A 19,952-nucleotide genomic window follows, 5' to 3' on the forward strand; every position below is an offset into this window, starting at 1 on the left:
GCAGCTTTCACAAATAGGAGAAGGGTTTCAGAGAAAATACCAGATTACAAAGCAGTGGGGATGTCTCCTCCACCTCTAAGAACCTAGAAAATAACTCTAAAATCTGGAATCTACCTAAAAGTTAGGACCTTTGCTTCCTTGCTCAGCTTTTCCTCTGTTTTCTGCACACAATTCGCACTCAATTCAGACCTCTTTCATGTCGTCACGCTCTCCCTTTTTTCTATGCAAATCAGGCTTAAAAAGGGCTTTCTGACCTCAAAGGCGCGCTTAGCGCGAGTAAGTGATATTTGGCTTAGCGCCAATCTTGCGCTTAGTGTAGAAGAGACAACCACCTCGCTTAGCAAGCTGCATACGCGCTAAGCGCGTGCTGGCGTGGAAGAACTCTCTTCAGGCTTATCCTCATGCGCTAAGCCATTGTTGTCTCGCTTAGCGGTTTGGTCTCGCTAAGCGCATGGTTTAGGCTTAGCAAGACAACACTTTTTGAACCTTCATAATTTTCTCCTTTTTACCTGAAATTGAAGTGAAATTTACATTAAAGTCAATAGGAAGGCTTCTACTGAGCAGAAATGAAAACTAAACTAAAAATATTTACAATCCTACCAAAAAATAACCATAAATTAGGAGATTTATTTACATTTTGGAAACTTTTCTATACCAAAAATTAGTCGTAAAAGACGACTAACACTTGTATATAACTCTTGGATGCTTTTAGTGCTTGTAATGTATGTATGAGGTAGATATTTATTCATTTGATGCACACAAACACCAACACTTTTTGCACACACGGTGAGTTGAAAAAGGGCCCTATACCTGGGTCCGTGGGAACATAGGGAGTGAAGGTGAATATGTGATCATGCTAAGTCTCCGACTTGCTTGATGACAGTGAAACCTCGTCTAGAGTTTTTCTCTTTGATGATATGTTGTCGCTGGTAGTCCCTACCGCCACAACGTTGAGATCAAAGGGAATGATATCTCTAGAAACCATTGAGAGAGATATGACCGCCTTGGGAAGTTATCACTAAAAGTCTTTTATTTTCTCCCGTTTAGGTTCCTAAAATAGGGGCACAAAGAGAACACGTTGCATGTTTTGTTTTCTTTAGCACTGTCATACATATCCTCTAAATTTCATGTACGTCTCTACTGTATGATTACTTGATGATATTACCATGCTTGTATGTCCCCCTGTTGCACTATAAACCACGCGTTTTTTGTGCGTTCGCATCTGCATCGTGTCGTCACACGCGCATTGTTTGTTGGTCTCATCATTTTTTGTTACGGGAAGCCGGAAGGTCCACGTTGTAAGAGTCATAAGTAATAGTAAAAATACTTATAACTTTGTTGAAAGTTAGTGAAAACTTAGTAGGTTGCCAACAATTGGACGCAATCTCAATGGTAGAGACAAATAGTATAAAATTTGTGTGTTCTTGTTCTTTCTACCTTGTTGGTTAACTGACTTTGAGTTGTGATTCTGATTTTTGTAAAATCTATTTGTTAAAATTTGTATAAGAGTTTTCTCTTGTTATAACAATTTACTAACACCTTATTTTTAAAGTCTTTGCCTTATGAGACAATAACTGAGTTAGCAAAAAAGATTTAAATCACAGTTCAACTCGCATTCTTATGATTTTTGCCTTTACAATGTAACAATGCTTGAATTCCTTATATTAAAAGTAGAATGAATTTGTACAAAATCAAAATTCATTACTATTATAATTAGAAACCATAAAATATAAAATATAATATACAATAATGACCATGAAAATTTCTTAAAACTATCTTTTTAAAATATATCCATATTTTATTTTTTAATTATTAATTTTTATTTATAATTTGTATAACCTCATCATGTAATATTTTAAATGAGTAATTGATTCATCAAATATTTTTATATTGCAAAATAGTTTTAGATTATTTCTTCGCTTACATCATGAATAAAATATTCTCTAATTATTTCATGTATTGCATAAAATATATTGTAACAATAAAAAAATTTATGTAAAAAGTATTTCAAAATGTACAATATAATGAAATTTATACACTATTTATATTTTATATTTTATCTTATTTAATTTTTTTATCATTACATATTAATTATTTTAATAATATTTATGATTAAAAATGAAATTAAAATTAAAATAAGACTTAAATATATTTTTTTCCATCAAATTAAGTTGTTTTTGTTTTTGATTCCTCAATTTTTTTAATTCTTTGATGTTAAAAAATATTGCTTTTAATTCCTCATGATGAAAAGAACAATTTCTTAAAGTAAAAGACTTAAAAAATTAATTTAATTTTAAGGGGGAAAAATAAAAATAACTCAAGTTTAAGGAATAAAAACATATTTAATACCATGTAAACTAAACAGATATAAAAAACCCTGAAAAATATAAAACATCGGTGTGAATGAACCCACCCCAAATAGAAAAAAGAAAATCTAAATTGGAAACCTTCGTAGGTAGACACTGAGAACCAGTCCTTTGTAAGGATAGGATTAGAGCCAGCACTAGCTGGTGTTGCCTCAGCTCCCCCTCATTCATGTTCCCATCTTTCATAAGCTTCAACCAACATGCTCCACTCCAACTCACTGTAATCTTTCTCTCTCTCTCTCTCTCTCTCTCTCTCTCTCACACACACACACACACACACACACACACTTGGGTTTAACATATCTCCACTAGTGCTTGTGCGTGTTTTCTTTTTCTGGACCTAATATATGCATAAGTGGACAGGTCTGTGACATTTTCTAATAACGTTTCTAACTTGAATTTCTCGTGTCAGTGTGAGAGCCATGTCCATTTCATTTTTAGCTCACATTCCCAACACTGATTCACGCCTTCTCTTGACCAACAACATGATGGATTGCACTTGCACTTGTCCATTTTACCCTCCAACAACTCTGGCCAAGGCTACAACCCGCAAGTTAACCTTTGTTTGTTCCTCCCAAAGGGTTCTCCCCATTGAGAAGCTTCTTCAACTAAGTGTTGTTGATGTGGGCCCCTCAAATGCTAGTACTGTTGATCTTTCTGATTACTTGAGCAATGGGAATGGGGTTGTTGCCCTTGGTGACTCCCTCAGTGAAGAGGTGCTTAAAGAGAGGATTAGGAGAATGAGAATTGGGCTGGCTAACAAGGGAAAAGTGCCTTGGAACAAAGGAAGGAAACACAGTGCAGGTAATTATCATTTAAATTAAATGGACATTAATGTGTGCACCGAGGTTTTAAATTGCGGTTGCCGTTGTGCCTTTCCTTGCTGTCTTTGATGTTGCGGGAAATTGCAAACAAATGTGGCCGATGTGGCCACTATTGCAGTTGATGTTGAGGCCGAAATTGCGATTGTGGACCGTTCTTTAAAACCTTGTGTGTACCTTGTAGTTGGTTTTATTTTTAAGTGATTGTGATTTTTGACACAATGCAGAGACCCGGGAGCGAATCAGGCAAAGAACTTTAGAGGCTTTGAGGGACCCCAAGGTGAAGTCAAGTAAGAGTCATTCAGTTTTTGGAGTGTTTTTTTCCCCTCCTTTTATGTGTTTTCATCATGACTTGCCTGTTGCAATGATTTTAAGTGTTGTACTTTGGTTTTAAGTTTCTTCATGTCTATATATAAGTATTAAAATGCTAGGTGCCTTACAAAAGAATAGTTTTTCTGTTGCTAGGTAGTTTCTTTCTCTTGATATATCATGGTAAATAATGTTTACTTTTTCCCTCTGTACTTGACAAAATTTCAGGTAAGGAAGAAAATGGCTGAACATCCCCATTCTCATAGGTAAACTATCTGGTGTTCTGTTTTTATGGATGCTTCCTCAAAACAGAATGTGATCTTAAACCATGGAAAAATTATAGTTTATAGATGGAAATCAAAATATAATGGATCAATAAAGAGAGGATGTCTGGTCTTAGATTCTTAGGTGTTCATAGAAATATTTCTCCAAAAAATAGTATTCCTACTCGGCTACTCCTTTGTTAATTTAGAAAAGGGGGGAAAGTATGGAGACATGGAAGTAATTGAGACTAAAGACTTGGGTTTAGACTTTAGATTACTTATTTTGTGGAAGTTCCTACTGTGCACAATTATGGTGGGATGGTATAGGTAATAAGGTTGTAAAAATGGCATGATATTATGTTACTTGGCCCTGAGAAACAAAATGTTTACTACTTAGATTATAATAGGTCTATTTTAAGATATATGACATCTGGATTTCTAAGTTATTGCTGCTTTTTCTGACTAAGTAATATATAAGCTCATATGTCTAACAATGTGAGGTCATTCTACATTTTTACTCTAATTGCTGTCACACTAATATGTTCCTACTTCTATAAGTGCTAAGTAATGTCTGAGAAATTTGTATGGTGTTTGGTGAGATATTAATCGTACTATCAGTCTTCATCTAGTATCTACCTTCCTGCAGTGATCAAACCAAGGCAAAGATAAGTGATTCACTGAGACGTGTTTGGCATGAGCGGCTGAAGTCAAAAAGATTGGTGGAACAATTTTTTCTTTCATGGGCACAAAGCATAGCAAATGCAGCCAGGAAAGGAGGGATTGGTCAGGAAGAGCTAGATTGGGATAGCTACAATAAGATAAAACAACAGTTGGAGCTCCATCATCTTCTGCAGTCTAAGAAAAAGGGAAAAGAAAAGCTGATGGCAGTTGCTGGAGCAAAGAATATTATCCAGTCATGGAAGGAAAGCATAGCCAAAGCAGCGAAGAAAGGAGGGAGTGGGGAACAAGAACTTGATTGGGATAGCTATGAAAAGATACAAGAAGAAATGGTTCACCTCCGTCAACTTCAGCGTACTACAGAAAAGGCAAAGGAAAAAGAGATGGCAAGGGTAAAAGCAGAGAAAGAAGCACAGATAAAAGCAATTAAAAGGGTAATCCTCACTCAAAAGAAAAAAGATCATCTAGAGAGGGCTAAATTAAAACGGAATATAAAGAGTCATCCCTGTGGAAATGCAAAGGAAGGCAAAGGTTCCTTGGAAGTTACTAAAGAGTTCAAACTTTGCACTGAAGTAACTAAGGTGAGCTTTTGTTGTTTCCTTATTTATTGGCTGCTTATAAATGCAACACTATGGAGCAATTAAGAATGAGGTAGCATACCTACTGAGATTGCAAGTGAATATAAATCTTGGCTAAACTGTCCAATCCTAGTTCATTTGAAAGATAGAGGAGAATTCTGTGCAATTGCACAAATTTACATCTGTTGTAGAAATAAGAAATTCAGTTGTTAAATCCAGTAACTAATTGTTTGCTCTGTCAATTAAAAACATTCTCACTCTTTGTTATCATTCTAGAAACTTAAAACACGGCCTGCAATAGTTTTCCTTTGGAACAGGAAGAGAGACAAGCTGAATTAGAAGGCATTATCTAAGGAATAGGGCATTTTGAAATTAGTATAAGAAACGTGCTTTAGGGTGATGTGTAGTTCCTAAAGGCATCTATGCTGTGTAGCTGTCAAGTATGACCTTAATTCTTACATTCATTCCAATATGATAAACCGAACCCCTTTCTTGTTATACTACTATGGTTAAATTGCTACACCCGATACTTTTTGTTTTAGTCCCTACATGAAAAAACTGGTAAATTGTTTACAAGTTAGTTCCTATTGCTTATTAAAATTATAAATGTTACATTTTTTTTCATATAGGGACCAAAATGAAATATGTCTAGTATAGGGTCCAAAATGTAGAATTTTTTATCTTAGGGCCAAAATGTAAAATAATTTTTTTTTCATGTAGGGACTAAAATGTAGAGATTTTTTTTTTTAAATATTGGAATCAAAACTAATACTGTTATAACTTTGGCAAACATCAATGATTAATTTGTAAATGTTTTTTCATGTAGGAACTAAAATGTATAGTTTTTTTTTTTTCACATAGGGTCTAAAAGAAAAATTGATGTCAGGTCTTAGGACCAAATTTTTAATCTAACCTATTTTACGTTTGCCTCTTTGCTTCTAATGATGATATATTTGTCTTGTCTTTAGATTCATATAAGTAAGAACTTCAATGGTGAAGTACCTAGAGAACAAGACGTCTTTAATTCCATTTTTCCAACTCACAATAAATTGGATCTAGAGCTTATCAAGAGAGAAAAAATGCAGAAAGAAGTATCACTTGCAGAACAGATCCAAGCTGCTAGAGACAAAAAAGGCAAACTCCACTGATTATGAACCTTCTTCACATTCCTTTTTTCATGCTACTTCATATTCTGATTGCTCATTTACTTGGATGTTTATATACATATTACATTTACAGTTTCTATGTAAAAATAGCTGGTGACTTGTAGGGAGAACAAGTTGGCCGCTATTGGTAGTTTGTTGGTTGTAGAATAGGAAACTGCTCTGAATAATTTGAACTCATGCTTTTATTGGGCTTTCTATTCCAGCTCATTTGCTCTTATTCCTTTTTCACTGTTTCTGTGTAAAGAAATCTTGATCTCTCTTTCTCCCACTAGTAAAGAAATCTTCAATGTGTGGTTAAGATACAACAGTCTAGCTGAGAAATAAAATAAAGATGAATGAAATTAGCTCCATTTCAACTGGGAGTTGATGGTATAGAACATGGAAGTGACTTTTTGGCTGCAGAATGAATCACCCCATTGCTTCACTCCTATGAAAATTTTATAAAATGTCTCTATATTGTATCAGAAAAGCTTACTCAATACAGTTGATTATTGAAAGTTCGGGTTGTAATGAACTACTAGTTTACAACATTGCTTAACAGGGCATTGTGGATTCTAGAGTTGTTACTTGTTCCCCTTCAGCAAAACCCCACATTTGCCCATTCTGTATGTGATACTCGTGTTTTTAACAATTGTGTTGGTTGCACATAATGTATGATTCTCATAACACATTCGTAACATTACCTTAAGATTTTGACCTTTCAAAATCTATATAGCCAATCACTTGAGTCACATACATCATATACCAAGTAAAATGACTATTCCTATGGTTGCACACGGTATTGGTTTACCATTCATTGAACAAAAAATTTCAGTGAAAGTGCAATCTTGTAGTAGCAGTGATCATGCACATGTACCACTGTTTGAGGGTCAGACAATTGTTAATCAGTAAACTAGTCCCGTAAGGTTCTTTTCTTTAGTGAATTGTCCTTAATTTGGCTTGGTTCAGTGTATAGATACTTTGATCACCATTAATGTGAATGACTATTTAGGATAACTCTCTGGGATTGGCATCAGATTATACTTTAGTTGTCTCCTTGATTGCTTGCTTAGGCAGTTGTTTCCTGCACTTCTAATTTTTCTTCCTGCACCTTTTTAAGCTTCTGTAACACCTAATTTCTGGAATGTAAAATTAGTCTTTCCGGGATGTAATTTTATATTCTGGATTAGGTGCAGGAAGCAAATTGAGAGGTGCAGGAAGCAAATTGAGAGGTGCAGTAAGTAATTGTTGCTTGCTTATATGATCTAATGATCGTGTGTTTTAGAATAGGCGTGAAATGAGGCAATTACTTAATGCATTCCATTTTTGACTTGGTGTACCCCAAAATTCCTAATATTCCCTTTTTACCCTTCCTCTCCTAAGCTAACACCAGTTGTCTCTCCCAAACCTCCATTCCATTACCACAACACCCTACTTCCACCAACACCATTGCCACACCCAAACACTACCACCCCAACACCCAATGCCACCTCCACACCACACCAAGCCACTACGCCGCCACCCGACCACCCACCATCGCCACGTGCATTACTGTGATGCTTGAACATCCACACCTTCATATAGTTTGTATTACGGATTGAACAATCCATAATACATTAAAATGTATTACCAACACTACAATATACTTTTCATTGTTATAACTACAATGTCATAAATAAAATAAAATCTTACAACTTCAACACTACATATATACTTTTCATTCAACTTATTCATACAACACTTCAACTTTAGTTCATTACCTAACCAATACCAAAATATTTCTAATTCGAAATGCCTATAAATCAATCATACAAATGCTTAGCCAACCTTGGTTTAGCAATAGCAATCAAGGGCTCAGCCTTAGGCATAGTCATCCCATAAACTTCCCTAGTATCAACATCTCCACAACTCAATCCTTTTGGTGGTTCCCAGTCAAAGCAATGAAATAATCTAGCCAAAGCCATCAAAACCAAAGTCACCCCGAGTGGTGCACCAGGGCACTTGCGCTTGCCAGCACTAAAAGGCAATATCTTGAAGTCAACCCCATGACTAATCTCAACCCTAGTACCATTCCCATTACTAGGCCAATGCCTCTCAGGCCTAAACTCATCCACATTGTCCCAAATCTTGGTGTTGCGGCCCAATCCGTGCGTGTTGATGAAGACACGTGTCTTGGCGGGTATGTGGTAGCCGTTGATGGTGGTGGCACGGAGAGATTCATGTGGAATGAGGAAGGGCCCTGCTGGGTGCATGCGGAAGGTTTCGCGTACGACGCATCGCAGGTAATTAAGATGGGGTAGGTCGGATTCTAGCACCATTCTGTTTGGGCCAACTATTGTGTCAAGTTCTTCTTGGATTTTGTGGAGAACGTGTGGGTGTTTCATTACCTCTGCCATTGCCCATTCATTGGTAACGGCTGAAGTATCAGTTGCTGCAGCTATCATATCCTAAACAATATTGCCAATCTTTTTATTAGTAGGAATCAAAGACTTATATCAGATTTATAACAACTTACATATTACAAACCAATAAAATTATTCTCTCTTGATAAATAATATTGTCAATTGTTAGTTTAACCATTCAACATAACAATGCTAAGAATAATTCTGAATCTCCGTTATATATATTTTATCCATTATACCCTTTCATGTAGTAAGTATTAAAATACATTTTATATCTTCAATACATTAGATACATTATTTTTTATTTTAATATTTTCTTTATAAGATAATAAGAAGATCTATATGAGGATATAACTTTATTTTAATACCAATTATTCAAATATGTTACTAAAAGTAGAATAGTTTCACTTATATTATCAAACAAAAGTAATGTTATATTTTTAGTTCTTATAAAATTAATTTAATTTTAATTCTTCGAGATGTGGATCGATTGATTTTGGTATTTGATTTCAAATTTTAAAATTTTTAAAAGTATTTTCTATCATCACTTAATAATTGACATGTGGTATTTATGTAGTCATGTCGCATCACATTACCTTAGATTAGTTACTAATGTGACATGGTTAAATACATGACTATTACAAATAGACATTTTTTTTTATGTTCTTAAAATCTGTGAGTATCAAAACTAATAATCAATTTTTTGAGTTACTAAAAATAAAAAATTATATTTATAGGGATTAATACCTGTATTAAGAACAATTTTCAATAATCTTCTTAATATTTTGTAAATAAATATTAAATAAAAATAAATACATTTAATATTTAAAAACTAAAATATGTAATATTTTCTTCAATTAGTAATTCGAAAGATTCCTAAAAAGATCTAATAGGAGTATTTAAAATTATTCATTGATGAGGAGATAGATTGTAAGTTATAGTTAGGTTGTAAAAAAAAGTTATCTACGAGAAAGTGAAAATATTTTATCTTATCCATTTCTATTACATTATATAAATAAACAATAGAAATAGAAAAAAAAAATAAAAATATGCTAGTACCTGAATCAAGGCTTTGATTTCTACATCATCCATGTGCTCTTTTCCATCTTCACCAGGCAAAGATAGTAAAACATCCACAAAATCCATATCTCCATCACCCTCCTTTCTTTTACCCTTCCTATCTTTCCTTGCTTTTCTATGCTCTTCAATAATGTTAGAATGAAAATCATCCACTCTTTTTTCCACTTCCCTCATTTTCTTTTCACACCCATAAGGATCCACCCACCTCCAAATTGGCAAGTAGTCACCCAAATATATGACACCCAGCAACCAAAACAACTCATGGGTTATGTGCATGAACTCCATAGCCTCTTGTGGGCCTGAAGATTCAGACCCAAAATATTGTTTTCCCAACAGCATTCTAGTGACATTGTTCATTGAGAAAGCACCCAAAACCTCCCTCAAGTTAATGGGCTTTTTATCTTGGGCCCAGGCCATAACATCCTTGACAAGATGTTGAGCTTCATCTAGACGGTGGTTTGAGAAAGACTCAAGCCTCTTTGTTGTTAACAAATGTTCCATGCAAATTCTTCTCATGCGCTTCCAATGAGGGCCTAGAGGGGCCAATGCAACATCACCACACCCATATGCTAAATGAACAGCAGCAAAAGTATGTGGGCGAGAGGCAAAAACATCATCTTGACTAAGAAGAATTTCACGTATAATATCAGGATCATTGGTGGTGATGGCATCAATTTTACCCAATTTTAGATAAACTAAGGGTCCATATTTGTCACATAAAGATGCTAAGTCTCTATGTGGAAGTTGCCCTAATTGGAGGAGGTTACCAACAATGGGCCACCTTGGTGGGCCCGGAGGAAGCTTGTTCTTGTGAGAAGAAAGAGACCTTCCTATGAGCCAATGTCGAATGATTCTAGAGGCTAGTGTGCCTAGGAATAAGGTTGAGATAAATGTTGTCAAATCCATATTTTAATGTTAAGTGTTTGATCTAAACAAAACAAAGGTTTTGTTTCAAGCACACCCTTTGTTTCCAATGGTCTTGATATGCATTTTTGCAACCATTAGATTGAATGTTTTTCGTGTTTTCAATTATGATTTGAACCCTTTTATATCATATTTTAGACTAAATGGATCTAAGTTGTTTTCTTTTATTCCTTTGTATAGTTCAATAGATCACAATCTTTATGTGTTCTCATATTCTTTGTTATTTTTTCTTGTTAAAAACATTATTTTATATTGATGCATAGGTAGTTAACTGGGAAGGATATCATGCGCATGATGATTGTTTACAAGTTTCTTTCTTGTTGAAGACATAAATTTTGCATTTCTCCTACTCCAAATTTTGTGTATAATTACAATGTGTGTGATCTCTTAATTAGGTAATGAAATAATATATTTTAGCAACTTTAGGTTATTTCTTTTAATATAATCAAAATTTTATTGAAACTAAGTGAGAACATAGGAAATATGTCAATTAGCATAAACAACCATTGCTATACAAAGTGTAGAAAACACATAAAAAAAAAAGAATACAAGACCCAACCCATGTGATAACTTATCGGTGATAGATCAATGTTACACAAGATTGTTAAAACCAGTCTGTCAATCAATCTGTTGAATTAGAAACTGGTCTGGAGACTGGTTCAAAGACTCTATGAAATCTCAGAACCAGCCTAGAACCGATATAAAATTAGCAAAAAAAAAAAACCAATTTGAATCGGTATTGTTTTAATTTTTTTTGTTTTTTTTCTTTGAATTTTAAATTTTAATGTAAATTATTTTAAAAATAAATAAAACACACATTTAATAAGAATTACAAATAGATATAAATTATTTATCTTAATTTCTAATAATCTTGTACTATATTAAGTTATTATTATTTTTTATTCTAAATGTAAACATGTTATGTCAATAAACATCGTTGTATTTTGTTAAAATTTAAACTTAACTACTGTGATATATTTGATTTAGATTTTTATGTGTAATGTTAAAAATATAAAAAATAACATTTTATTTTAGTTTTTAGTGTTATAAAATTATACTATTATATTTATTTAATATTATCTAATGCATTATTTAATTATTAATATTATTTATTAAAATCCATTCAATCATTATGTTGATCGGTTCAATGATCAATCTAATTTTAAAAATATTGATCGGTTCAATTATCCATTCAATTTTAAAAATATTGATCTTAAGTGACGACATAAGACAAAACATGGGTATAATATTTATTGTCACGACATCACTTACTAACAAATATGGTGAAACATGGAGTCAACAAGATAAAATGAGACTTTTACAATTTCAACATGAGACTTATTTTTTTTTATTTTCTATTGTTCTATTGAATTTGGAAAGAGTTTGAAGAAACTTACGTTATAGTGACTCCAATACTATTGTTTCTCATGAATAATATTTATAATATTTATGATCATAATAAAAATTAATATTTTTTGTCTCAAAATAATAGTCATTTAAATTGTTTTATACATGTCAAGATAAAACAATAAATAGATAAAAGATAATAATAATTTTATAATATTAACCTTATATCATTATTAATTTATTTATAAATTTTGTTATCCACTGTTAATATTATAAGGGATATAAATAGAAAAAGTAATTAATCTTATTGAAAAATTAAAATGATAATTTTTTGGGATAATTTTTTCTCTTACGAAAATTACAAGGAACAAAGGAAGGATTATATTGTCGAAAAAAATAGTATTATAAATTAAGTCATCCTATTACCGTAATTAGTCTTCTTTAGCTGATACTTTCCACTTAGTCACACTCACACCATGCAGTTTGGTATGTTAGCCTATCTTCCTCTCTTTTTCTTTTCCTCACATATCTCACGTATTACATTTCTTTCTTCTCTCAGTTTGTATGAAACAAACATACAATATGGTCATCATTCGAGCCAATTTCACGGATCCAGAATCCCCATATACATTAGAGACCAATAATTTGTCAAACAAATTGTGCAGCCAACTTTATGACTACAAAAGTCTTTGTTTTGGCTCAAATTCAAAGAGAAGTGCTAAGCTTGTTGAAGAAGCTAAACTGTGATGCAAGCTGAACCACACATTTTGAAATTCTTGACAGGAGATATCTTCATGTAAAGTGTTTGGGTAGGAAGAATTTATTGTATGGGTTGAGACCATGTAATTTCAGTCAATCTCTACATGACACATTATTAACTCTTTCTCCTAAATTGAAAAATGTAGTTAAGTGTCACGTGGAGATTGACTGAAATCACATAGTCCCGGATCATATAATAATTTATCCCAGGCAAGTTGTCTTCAAAGGCCAATGGACACAAACCGTCTTAGAAGAACATCTGGTTATGTCACACAAGATCAACAAGACTATTCCCATCACTTACAGTTAAAAAAAAATAAAATAAAAGAAATAGACAGTAAGATAGATAGTGCTTTGCTGGTTGATGAAGGAGCTTTGGTTGGATTATATTGTAAATTCAAGAATTGGTGGTGATTAAACCCAGACATATCTGGTGTTGACTTAGTTTAGCTATGCAGGGTTCCAGATCTTAGACTACCTCGTTTTGCTTTTTGATGATTTTGTTTTGCATAATGGGTCATTGAATCTTCTTGGGAGCAGACTCAAGTTTGTTGGGCATCATATTCCCAACCCATGTCAATGTCCTTGAACTTGCTCTTGATGTTATGGAAAGTTTAGTTATTCAAACTCCAGAATCAGTGAACACTGAACAACCGATTTCTTCTTAAAGGCCAAGAGGACCAAGATTTTATTATGAGAATGCATTGCTTTAAAATTGTCAAAGAGCCAAGCCTAGGACAAATTTCTTAAATCTCTCTGGAGGTGATTTTCAACCTAGGACAAATTTTTCTCTGTAACATTTAGAACCAAACCTTGCCAGTTGGATTAGTAATGGGGGCTATATTTTATAATATTGGCAGCCAACAAGGTCAAGTAGCATTACAGTTTACACTGAGTTTTTTGCTCGTACCAAACTTAGATACAATACCTTCAGTGTTTAGTACTAATCTTCAATTATAAATGCTTCAATCCTCAGAATTCACATAAAGTAAAGAGAAAATCATGTTGTTATTACTTCTGTGAAGCCATTGGACAGTTAAGAAAAGATAATTTGATAGACAATGAACGCAAATGAATGAAAATATAAGGCCGAGATTTAAAAGAAACTTGAAAAGAGTAAGAATTTTAAGAAAAAAAAGTTACCCAATTACCTATCTAGTAAAAAGATTGAGGTTCAAATTACTGAGATGGCTTGCTTCTAAGTTAGAGTTATAAAGTCAGAATTTGCATTTGCATTATACCGGAATAAGCATTTGCATTATACAAATGTTAACAATAGAACACAGCAATAAAGTCAGAATCAAATAATAAACTAGGAAATTCTAGCATAATAATACAATGCTGGAGAAAGTTTATGAACACAGAAAATCACAATGAAAAAGCAATGCAATTCTACATTTGAAAAGATTCTTCGGAGGATTACAGTTTGCATACTGCAGGGATGGCATTATTCTTAAACAAAGACAAGCCAAAACTAAACTATCCCCCGACTCAAAATACTGTGATATATGGCCTAGATAGACCAATGACACTCCTTTATTACAAAAAATTTGCTCGTCTCTGTATGATCGGAGGATTCCAAAAATTGAACTCATCACCATTGATTAATATAGTATCAGAAGGTATTAAACAAATTTACACTCTTGTATGTAACCAAAAAATGCAGCAAAGATTGGCAACTTTGATAGAGGGGGAGAGAAAAAAATATCATTGAGGACCAACTACAAGGCTACCTAGTCACAATCAAACTAATTGCTTCTATCATAAATTGCTGTGAAGGTCATGGTAGCAAAAGAGCTCATGGTTCCTGATGAAGATGACTCGTCTTGCTTCCCTTCAGCCAACGAAGATTTACTATCCACTTCTGCCTTGCCTTTTTGTTTCCCTGCACTTTTGGCTTCCACAAATTCAAATATCATGCCTGGTTTTGTCACATTCTCCTCATTCACATCTTTTTCACCTAAAAGCATCTCAAGCACACTGGACATTGAAGGCCGGAGCTGAGGAGAATCCTGCGTGCAAAGGAGACCAATCTTACAAAATCTGATTGCCTCCTCAATATTGAAGTCTCCTTCTAGAAAAGCATCCACCAGTTTTTCTACCTCTCCACTCTCATACAAATCCCAAACCTGCAAGACACATTAACTTATCACTCCTTTCTCAACAGTTGATTTTCCATCCACTTAATGGTAATGAGCATTAATGTCCATTTCCTACCAGTAACACCACATTTATTTGCAATTCAAATTCAAGATATATGCGAGAAGGGATCTATATGCAATTTGCTGCAAGCCCTTGAAACCTTGTAAAGATTCCAAAGTTTGAGGGAAGAGGATTTCTCTCCTTGACCCAAAGAAATTGTTATGTCTTAGGTTCTAAAAAACTTACATTACAATAGCTCTCATTCTATTAGGAAGGCTACATTGCACCTTTTGAAAATGTCTTATAGCAAGCTAGTAATAAGTTTCTTAGCGAACAGTCATACTAATGTGTTTCCAGGAGAGAATAGCAGCTCAAGGCCAAAACCTGGACTGAACGGTTCACCCATAAGCCCCTCTTCTGAGTTGCAACTTTAAGTTCGACATTTTAACTCACTCTCCTAATGTGTATGAAATGCTACAGATAGCTAATATGTGAGCTAAAAGGACTCACGAGAAAAAAGGAATCAAAATGGAGATTGGGATTAACATATGGTCTAATATGGCTCTACCATTTTCATTAATATTTAATTAACGACAAACTTTTACAAGATTGATACAGGAAGTCAATCTTGTATGAATACAGGAAGTCAAACTTTTTAAAAGATTCAACGGGTTAATTTGCAGGAAGCAAGATCGGAAATGGACTGCATCTTGTATGAATAGACGGAAGAAGAAAGTAAGGTGGCGTTGAAAGAGCACCAAGAATAAAATTCTCTTTCTATAATGGGATATTCCATTCACACGACATACACGTTAAATCCTCAACTACGTCTAATTGCTTTTATTTTTTCAATATTTGCTAAAAGAGAAGGTCCTTAATGCTTACCCTTGTGAGAAGATACTGTTCTTCAACAGGTAAACGTCTGTTTGTGTTAGGTCTCCCACTAACAATTTCTAATAGTAGAACTCCAAAACTATATACATCCGATTTTGTAGTCACTTGATTTCGGATTGCATATTCAGGTGCTAGATAACCACTGCAAAACCAAACAAGGAGGATGGTAGGAACAAAACGGAAAAATTCCCAATATGAACTAATTGAAAACTCTCCTTTGCAATTGAAGACAAATGGTGAACTTACGCTGTTCCAGCAACACGAGTACTAATATGGGTCAGGTTTGGTGGAATAAGCTTTGCAAGGCCAAAATCTGAAATTTTGGGCTGGAGATCTTTGTCAAGTAGTACATTGCTTGCTTTTATGTCTCTATGGATAATGCGTGGCCGAACCTCCTCATGAAGGAATGCAAGGCCCCGGGCAACACCTATGCAAATGTTCCTCCTTACAGGCCAACTTAATTGGATGCTACTATGGCCTGAACCTATAAACTCATGAGGATTAATTCATTATCAAGATAGTTTTTCTAACAAAGCATACTCACATCACATGGCAGTAGTTCACTTACCAATAAGTGTTTGTGCTAGGCTGTTGTTCTCAAGATAGCCATATACCAAAATCCTGTGGTTGTCTTCCACACAGCATCCATGTAACTTGACTAGATTCTCATGCTCTATACTAGAGATCACCTTGATTTCTGTCAAGAACTCCCGGATCCCTTGTCTTGATTCAGCTGATAAAACCTTTATAGCTGCCAAAGAACCGTTTCTCAGCTTTCCCTGTACAGTGGAGGAAGTTATCAGTCTGAAAAAGAAATGTATAGAAAGAAGCACAACACATCTTTCTTAAGCTTAGGATAAACTTCTCCATAAGTACTTATAGGAGAACAAAATAACAAGGTATTTTACATTCAGAATCTCCATAAGCTAAAATCAACTTATCCACCTTAGCCTTTGAAAACTTAACTGAGATTCTATTAAAGTTAAGTGCATAAGTTGATTTTAGCTTGTGGGAGAAGTTCAATTCATTTTATCTTCGTATTTTCTTTTCCTATGAGTGTTTACGAAGAAGTTTATGCAAATAATAGGTCTAAGAATTCTTTGCGAATTCTAGATGATACCATACTACTGCAATCACCTTATAGACTGCTCCAAAACCTCCCTGCCCTATCTTGTTTGCAGAACTAAAACCTTCAGTGGCAATTCGCAATTCTCTGTAAGTGTAGATATTGACATTCTGAATTTCTGAAACATCTGTTGCAGCATATAGATAGTAACATGACTCAGACAACATTTTGATCATATCAAAGTTGTGCACAAGTCTGCTAATAAAACACAGCATATAAAAATTTGGCTCATGCTTCTGGTAATACAAGCGTGCCATCCTAAACTATTGTAACAACCTTACCTAACCAAAACTTTCCCCAAAAAGAAAGATTCAATTAATTAAAAAAAATCATGTGGCTGACCTTAAAACTGGATTATTAGGTTAAGTATTCTTGTTTATGGAAATATCAACAAGGACCAAGTCTTGAAACAATTCAATTGAATAAATAATTTCACAAAACAAAAGATCATTCTTGGAACACTGCATGATATTAAAGTATACCTATATCAACTCCGGTCAACTGTGTGCCTGAGGAAGATCCTTTCTTTCTGAAAAGATGAAAGCAACTAGTCATCAGAGTAACCCTGCTCCTCCAATTGATCAACCCTAGTTCTGTAAATGTAAAATAGATAATTGAGAACCAACTTGAAATCACCCTATAGATCTCAAAAACTCACAACTACCCCAAAAAAGAAAAACAAAACTTTGCAGCAGTAACAGGGAACTTCAGCTATTGAAAAAAATAAGCAATTATACAAATATTATTTCCATACAAGCACTCCTTATCAAAGAATATTGAACAACACTCAACCCCAAAAAAGTAGTATTGAATATTAGTCATTCTAACCAACACGAAAAATCAAGATTCAAAAGTAAAGTCTAATGCTTGTTATTTCATAAAAGTCTACCCTGACTTGTTTCTTTGCTAAACATAATGTATAAAATAGAATTCCATAGCTGTCATTCATCAATTGGACAAAAACAATCGAAATTGATAGAAGAGTATATCATATATGCAACAATTGTCTGGTTTCCTATGTACATTTCTGCATTTTTTTAATGGAGAAAAAGTGTGTACGGAAAGTAGGTGGGAAGAAATAAAAGATAAGATAAAATGAATTGAAAACTGAAGAATAGCTACGACTCAACCGTACATGAAGAAGAAACTCTCTTTTCTTAAACCAAGTCTCTGCTGGAGTCAATTAAGAGAAAGAGAGAGCTTGTTTCGTTTCGTGGAGCTCTGAACTTGTATTTTAAAGCATCGAAGTATAGAAAAAACGTTAGTTGCAAAAGTAGAATAATAATAACGGGAAAACTCAGACTCTATCATAAGCGTGTCTGTTTGTTATATGTTACTAAGTTAGGATCCTTTCATGATATTATTGATTAATGAAAGAAAATAGGATAGGGACACAAAGTTATCAATGATTTTTACTATAATTAACTTAAAAAGTTACATTATTGATAGTTTTTAATTAAATTCGATTAATTAATATAAGTTAAACTATTTGAGAATTTTTAATTAAGTCTCTAATTAAAAATTTGGTAATTGAGTATTTGATCTTCTATAATTTTTGTAATCTTGTTTCCAAAGTTAGGAAAAACTGTCATGAATTGTTATTTTTCTCTGAGTTTCAAGTTATTGTAGACTAACTCCAGAATTTAATTAATTATATATATATTATTTTAGAGACCTTATTAAAAAATTCTAAAAAGTTATGTGAGTCATGTTTCAAACCTTAATATAACAATATGGAGAGAAAAATGCATAAAATAATTATAACAAAATTTATTATTATTTATAAAAAATTGTTTATTTTTAGATTTTTATTTTTTTTTCTTTTGAAACATGATATCATTATATGAATGGAAACAAAATAACTATATTTATATATTAATTTTTTTAATTTACATAATAGATCCAGCAGATCAAGTGATAGGGTGCTTGAATAATTTGTATGAGATTTTAGATTATATAATAAATCTTAAGTTCAATGAACTATTTTCTCTATATAATAAATCTTTTTATATATTTTTTAAAATTATATATTAAATTTTATAAATTTAATTGTTAAATATTTTTTTATTTAATAGATAAGTTTATTATTTTTATTTTTTAATTTAATTACAAAATATTTTTAAAGTATATATAAATGTTTACTATGATTATCTGACAACAAATATTTGATTTATCTAAAATTTAATGTGCATGATCACTAAAATAATATAAAATATAAACAATTATATTAATGAAATTTAATATATAAAAATTTATTAACAAGATTTATTTTAGTGAGAATTAATTTTAAATTAGTTTTATACATAAAATAAAATACTAGTATTAAGAGATAGAAATTCTAATTTTATGAAAAGTTACTTGTTTAAATTTTTTTGACTTAGTAATCTACTGTTATTATATTAAATCACTAAATAAATAACATTTTACATAACTAAGAATTAAAATAAAATCTTCTTGTAAAAAAAAAATAAATAAAGATTTCGTTCGTACATGTTTAGATAAAAGTTAAGAAAACTTACAAATATATTTACTTTGAAAATGACTCTTTTTTTTTTTTTGCTTTTTTTTATGTCCTAAAGTTCAGAAAAAAGTACATTAGAATTTTCAAAAAAAACACATTCTTAATTTATACCCAAATGTATCATTATAGTTTCAATAAGTAGAAAAGTTTAGGCAAGAACGACCAACGTCGATTGAGAGAAGTTATGGTCAACCACCAATTGTCCCACCAGCCATTTTCTTCCCAGGTTCCTTACCCCTTCTTAAGATCAAGACGTAATAAATAGACTGTGACCCGACGCGTCTTCCAATATATATATATATATATATATATATATATATATATATATATATATATATATATATTAGATTTTTGTGTTTGTTTTTTAATAAATTTTTATTCTGCATTGAGTCCCTAATAAAACAATAATTTTGTTTTTTATACTTGACACTTATTTTTAGTCCCTAATAGATTAGTGAATTTCGTAATTCTCTCCAGATAAATTTTTTTCATTTCTTGTTAGTCAAGACTAAAATAAAATTCGCTAATTTATTATGGAGCAAACACAAAATTTTTCAATTTATCGGAACTAAAATAAAATATCAAGGACCAAAAACA

At 32.6% G+C, this 19,952-nt stretch overlaps 3 protein-coding genes across 4 annotated transcripts; 1 reads left to right on the forward strand and 2 right to left on the reverse strand.

The window, feature by feature from the left end:
- Positions 1–2,419: 2,419 nt before the first annotated feature.
- LOC100790420 (uncharacterized) lies at positions 2,420–6,376 on the forward strand. Its single transcript, XM_003541010.5, has 6 exons — positions 2,420–2,586; positions 2,779–3,170; positions 3,415–3,467; positions 3,725–3,762; positions 4,406–5,018; positions 5,984–6,376. The coding sequence occupies exons 1-6, from the start codon at positions 2,567–2,569 to the stop codon at positions 6,161–6,163; spliced, it is 1,296 nt and encodes a 431-aa protein (XP_003541058.2). The 5' UTR covers positions 2,420–2,566; the 3' UTR covers positions 6,164–6,376.
- A 1,057-nt stretch (positions 6,377–7,433) lies between these two features.
- Positions 7,434–10,548, reverse strand: LOC100789889 (cytochrome P450 703A2). The gene is made up of 2 exons (XM_003541009.5): positions 9,622–10,548; positions 7,434–8,607 (listed from the first exon to the last, which is right to left on the reverse strand). The coding sequence occupies exons 1-2, from the start codon at positions 10,546–10,548 to the stop codon at positions 7,963–7,965; spliced, it is 1,572 nt and encodes a 523-aa protein (XP_003541057.1). The 3' UTR covers positions 7,434–7,962.
- Positions 10,549–14,046: 3,498 nt separating this feature from the next.
- Positions 14,047–18,133, reverse strand: LOC100797257 (cold-responsive protein kinase 1). Of its 2 annotated transcripts, none has more exons than XM_003540012.5 (7): positions 17,970–18,133; positions 17,317–17,427; positions 16,846–16,961; positions 16,277–16,487; positions 15,955–16,192; positions 15,700–15,850; positions 14,047–14,801 (listed from the first exon to the last, which is right to left on the reverse strand). In XM_003540012.5, the coding sequence occupies exons 2-7, from the start codon at positions 17,387–17,389 to the stop codon at positions 14,421–14,423; spliced, it is 1,170 nt and encodes a 389-aa protein (XP_003540060.1). In that variant the 5' UTR covers positions 17,390–17,427; positions 17,970–18,133; the 3' UTR covers positions 14,047–14,420. The 2 variants fall into 2 exon arrangements, with proteins under 2 accessions (XP_003540060.1, XP_006592542.1); XM_006592479.4 differs by lacking the exon at positions 17,970–18,133 and adding an exon at positions 17,724–17,956.
- Positions 18,134–19,952: the final 1,819 nt, after the last annotated feature.

Source organism: Glycine max, chromosome 12 (genome assembly GCF_000004515.6).
Source record: "Glycine max cultivar Williams 82 chromosome 12, Glycine_max_v4.0, whole genome shotgun sequence".
Lineage (NCBI taxonomy): Eukaryota > Viridiplantae > Streptophyta > Magnoliopsida > Fabales > Fabaceae > Glycine > Glycine max.

Excerpts from the sequence above, each read along its gene's own strand:
- LOC100789889 (XM_003541009.5), bottom strand. The coding sequence starts at position 10,548 with ATGGATTTGACAACATTTATCTCAACCTTATTCCTAGGCACACTAGCC. Across the intron at positions 8,608-9,621 it reads AAATCAAAGCCTTGATTCAG|GATATGATAGCTGCAGCAAC; the intron begins GTACTAGCATAT and ends AATATTGTTTAG.
- LOC100797257 (XM_006592479.4), bottom strand. The coding sequence starts at position 17,748 with ATGTTTAGCAAAGAAACAAGTCAGG. Across the intron at positions 16,488-16,845 it reads GTTTTGGAGCAGTCTATAAG|GGAAAGCTGAGAAACGGTTC; the intron begins GTGATTGCAGTA and ends TCCACTGTACAG. Across the intron at positions 16,193-16,276 it reads CCTAGCACAAACACTTATTG|GTTCAGGCCATAGTAGCATC; the intron begins GTAAGTGAACTA and ends ATGAGTTTATAG.
- LOC100790420 (XM_003541010.5), top strand. The coding sequence starts at position 2,567 with ATGCTCCACTCCAACTCACT. Across the intron at positions 2,587-2,778 it reads ATGCTCCACTCCAACTCACT|TGTGAGAGCCATGTCCATTT; the intron begins GTAATCTTTCTC and ends TTCTCGTGTCAG. Across the intron at positions 5,019-5,983 it reads TTTGCACTGAAGTAACTAAG|ATTCATATAAGTAAGAACTT; the intron begins GTGAGCTTTTGT and ends TCTTGTCTTTAG.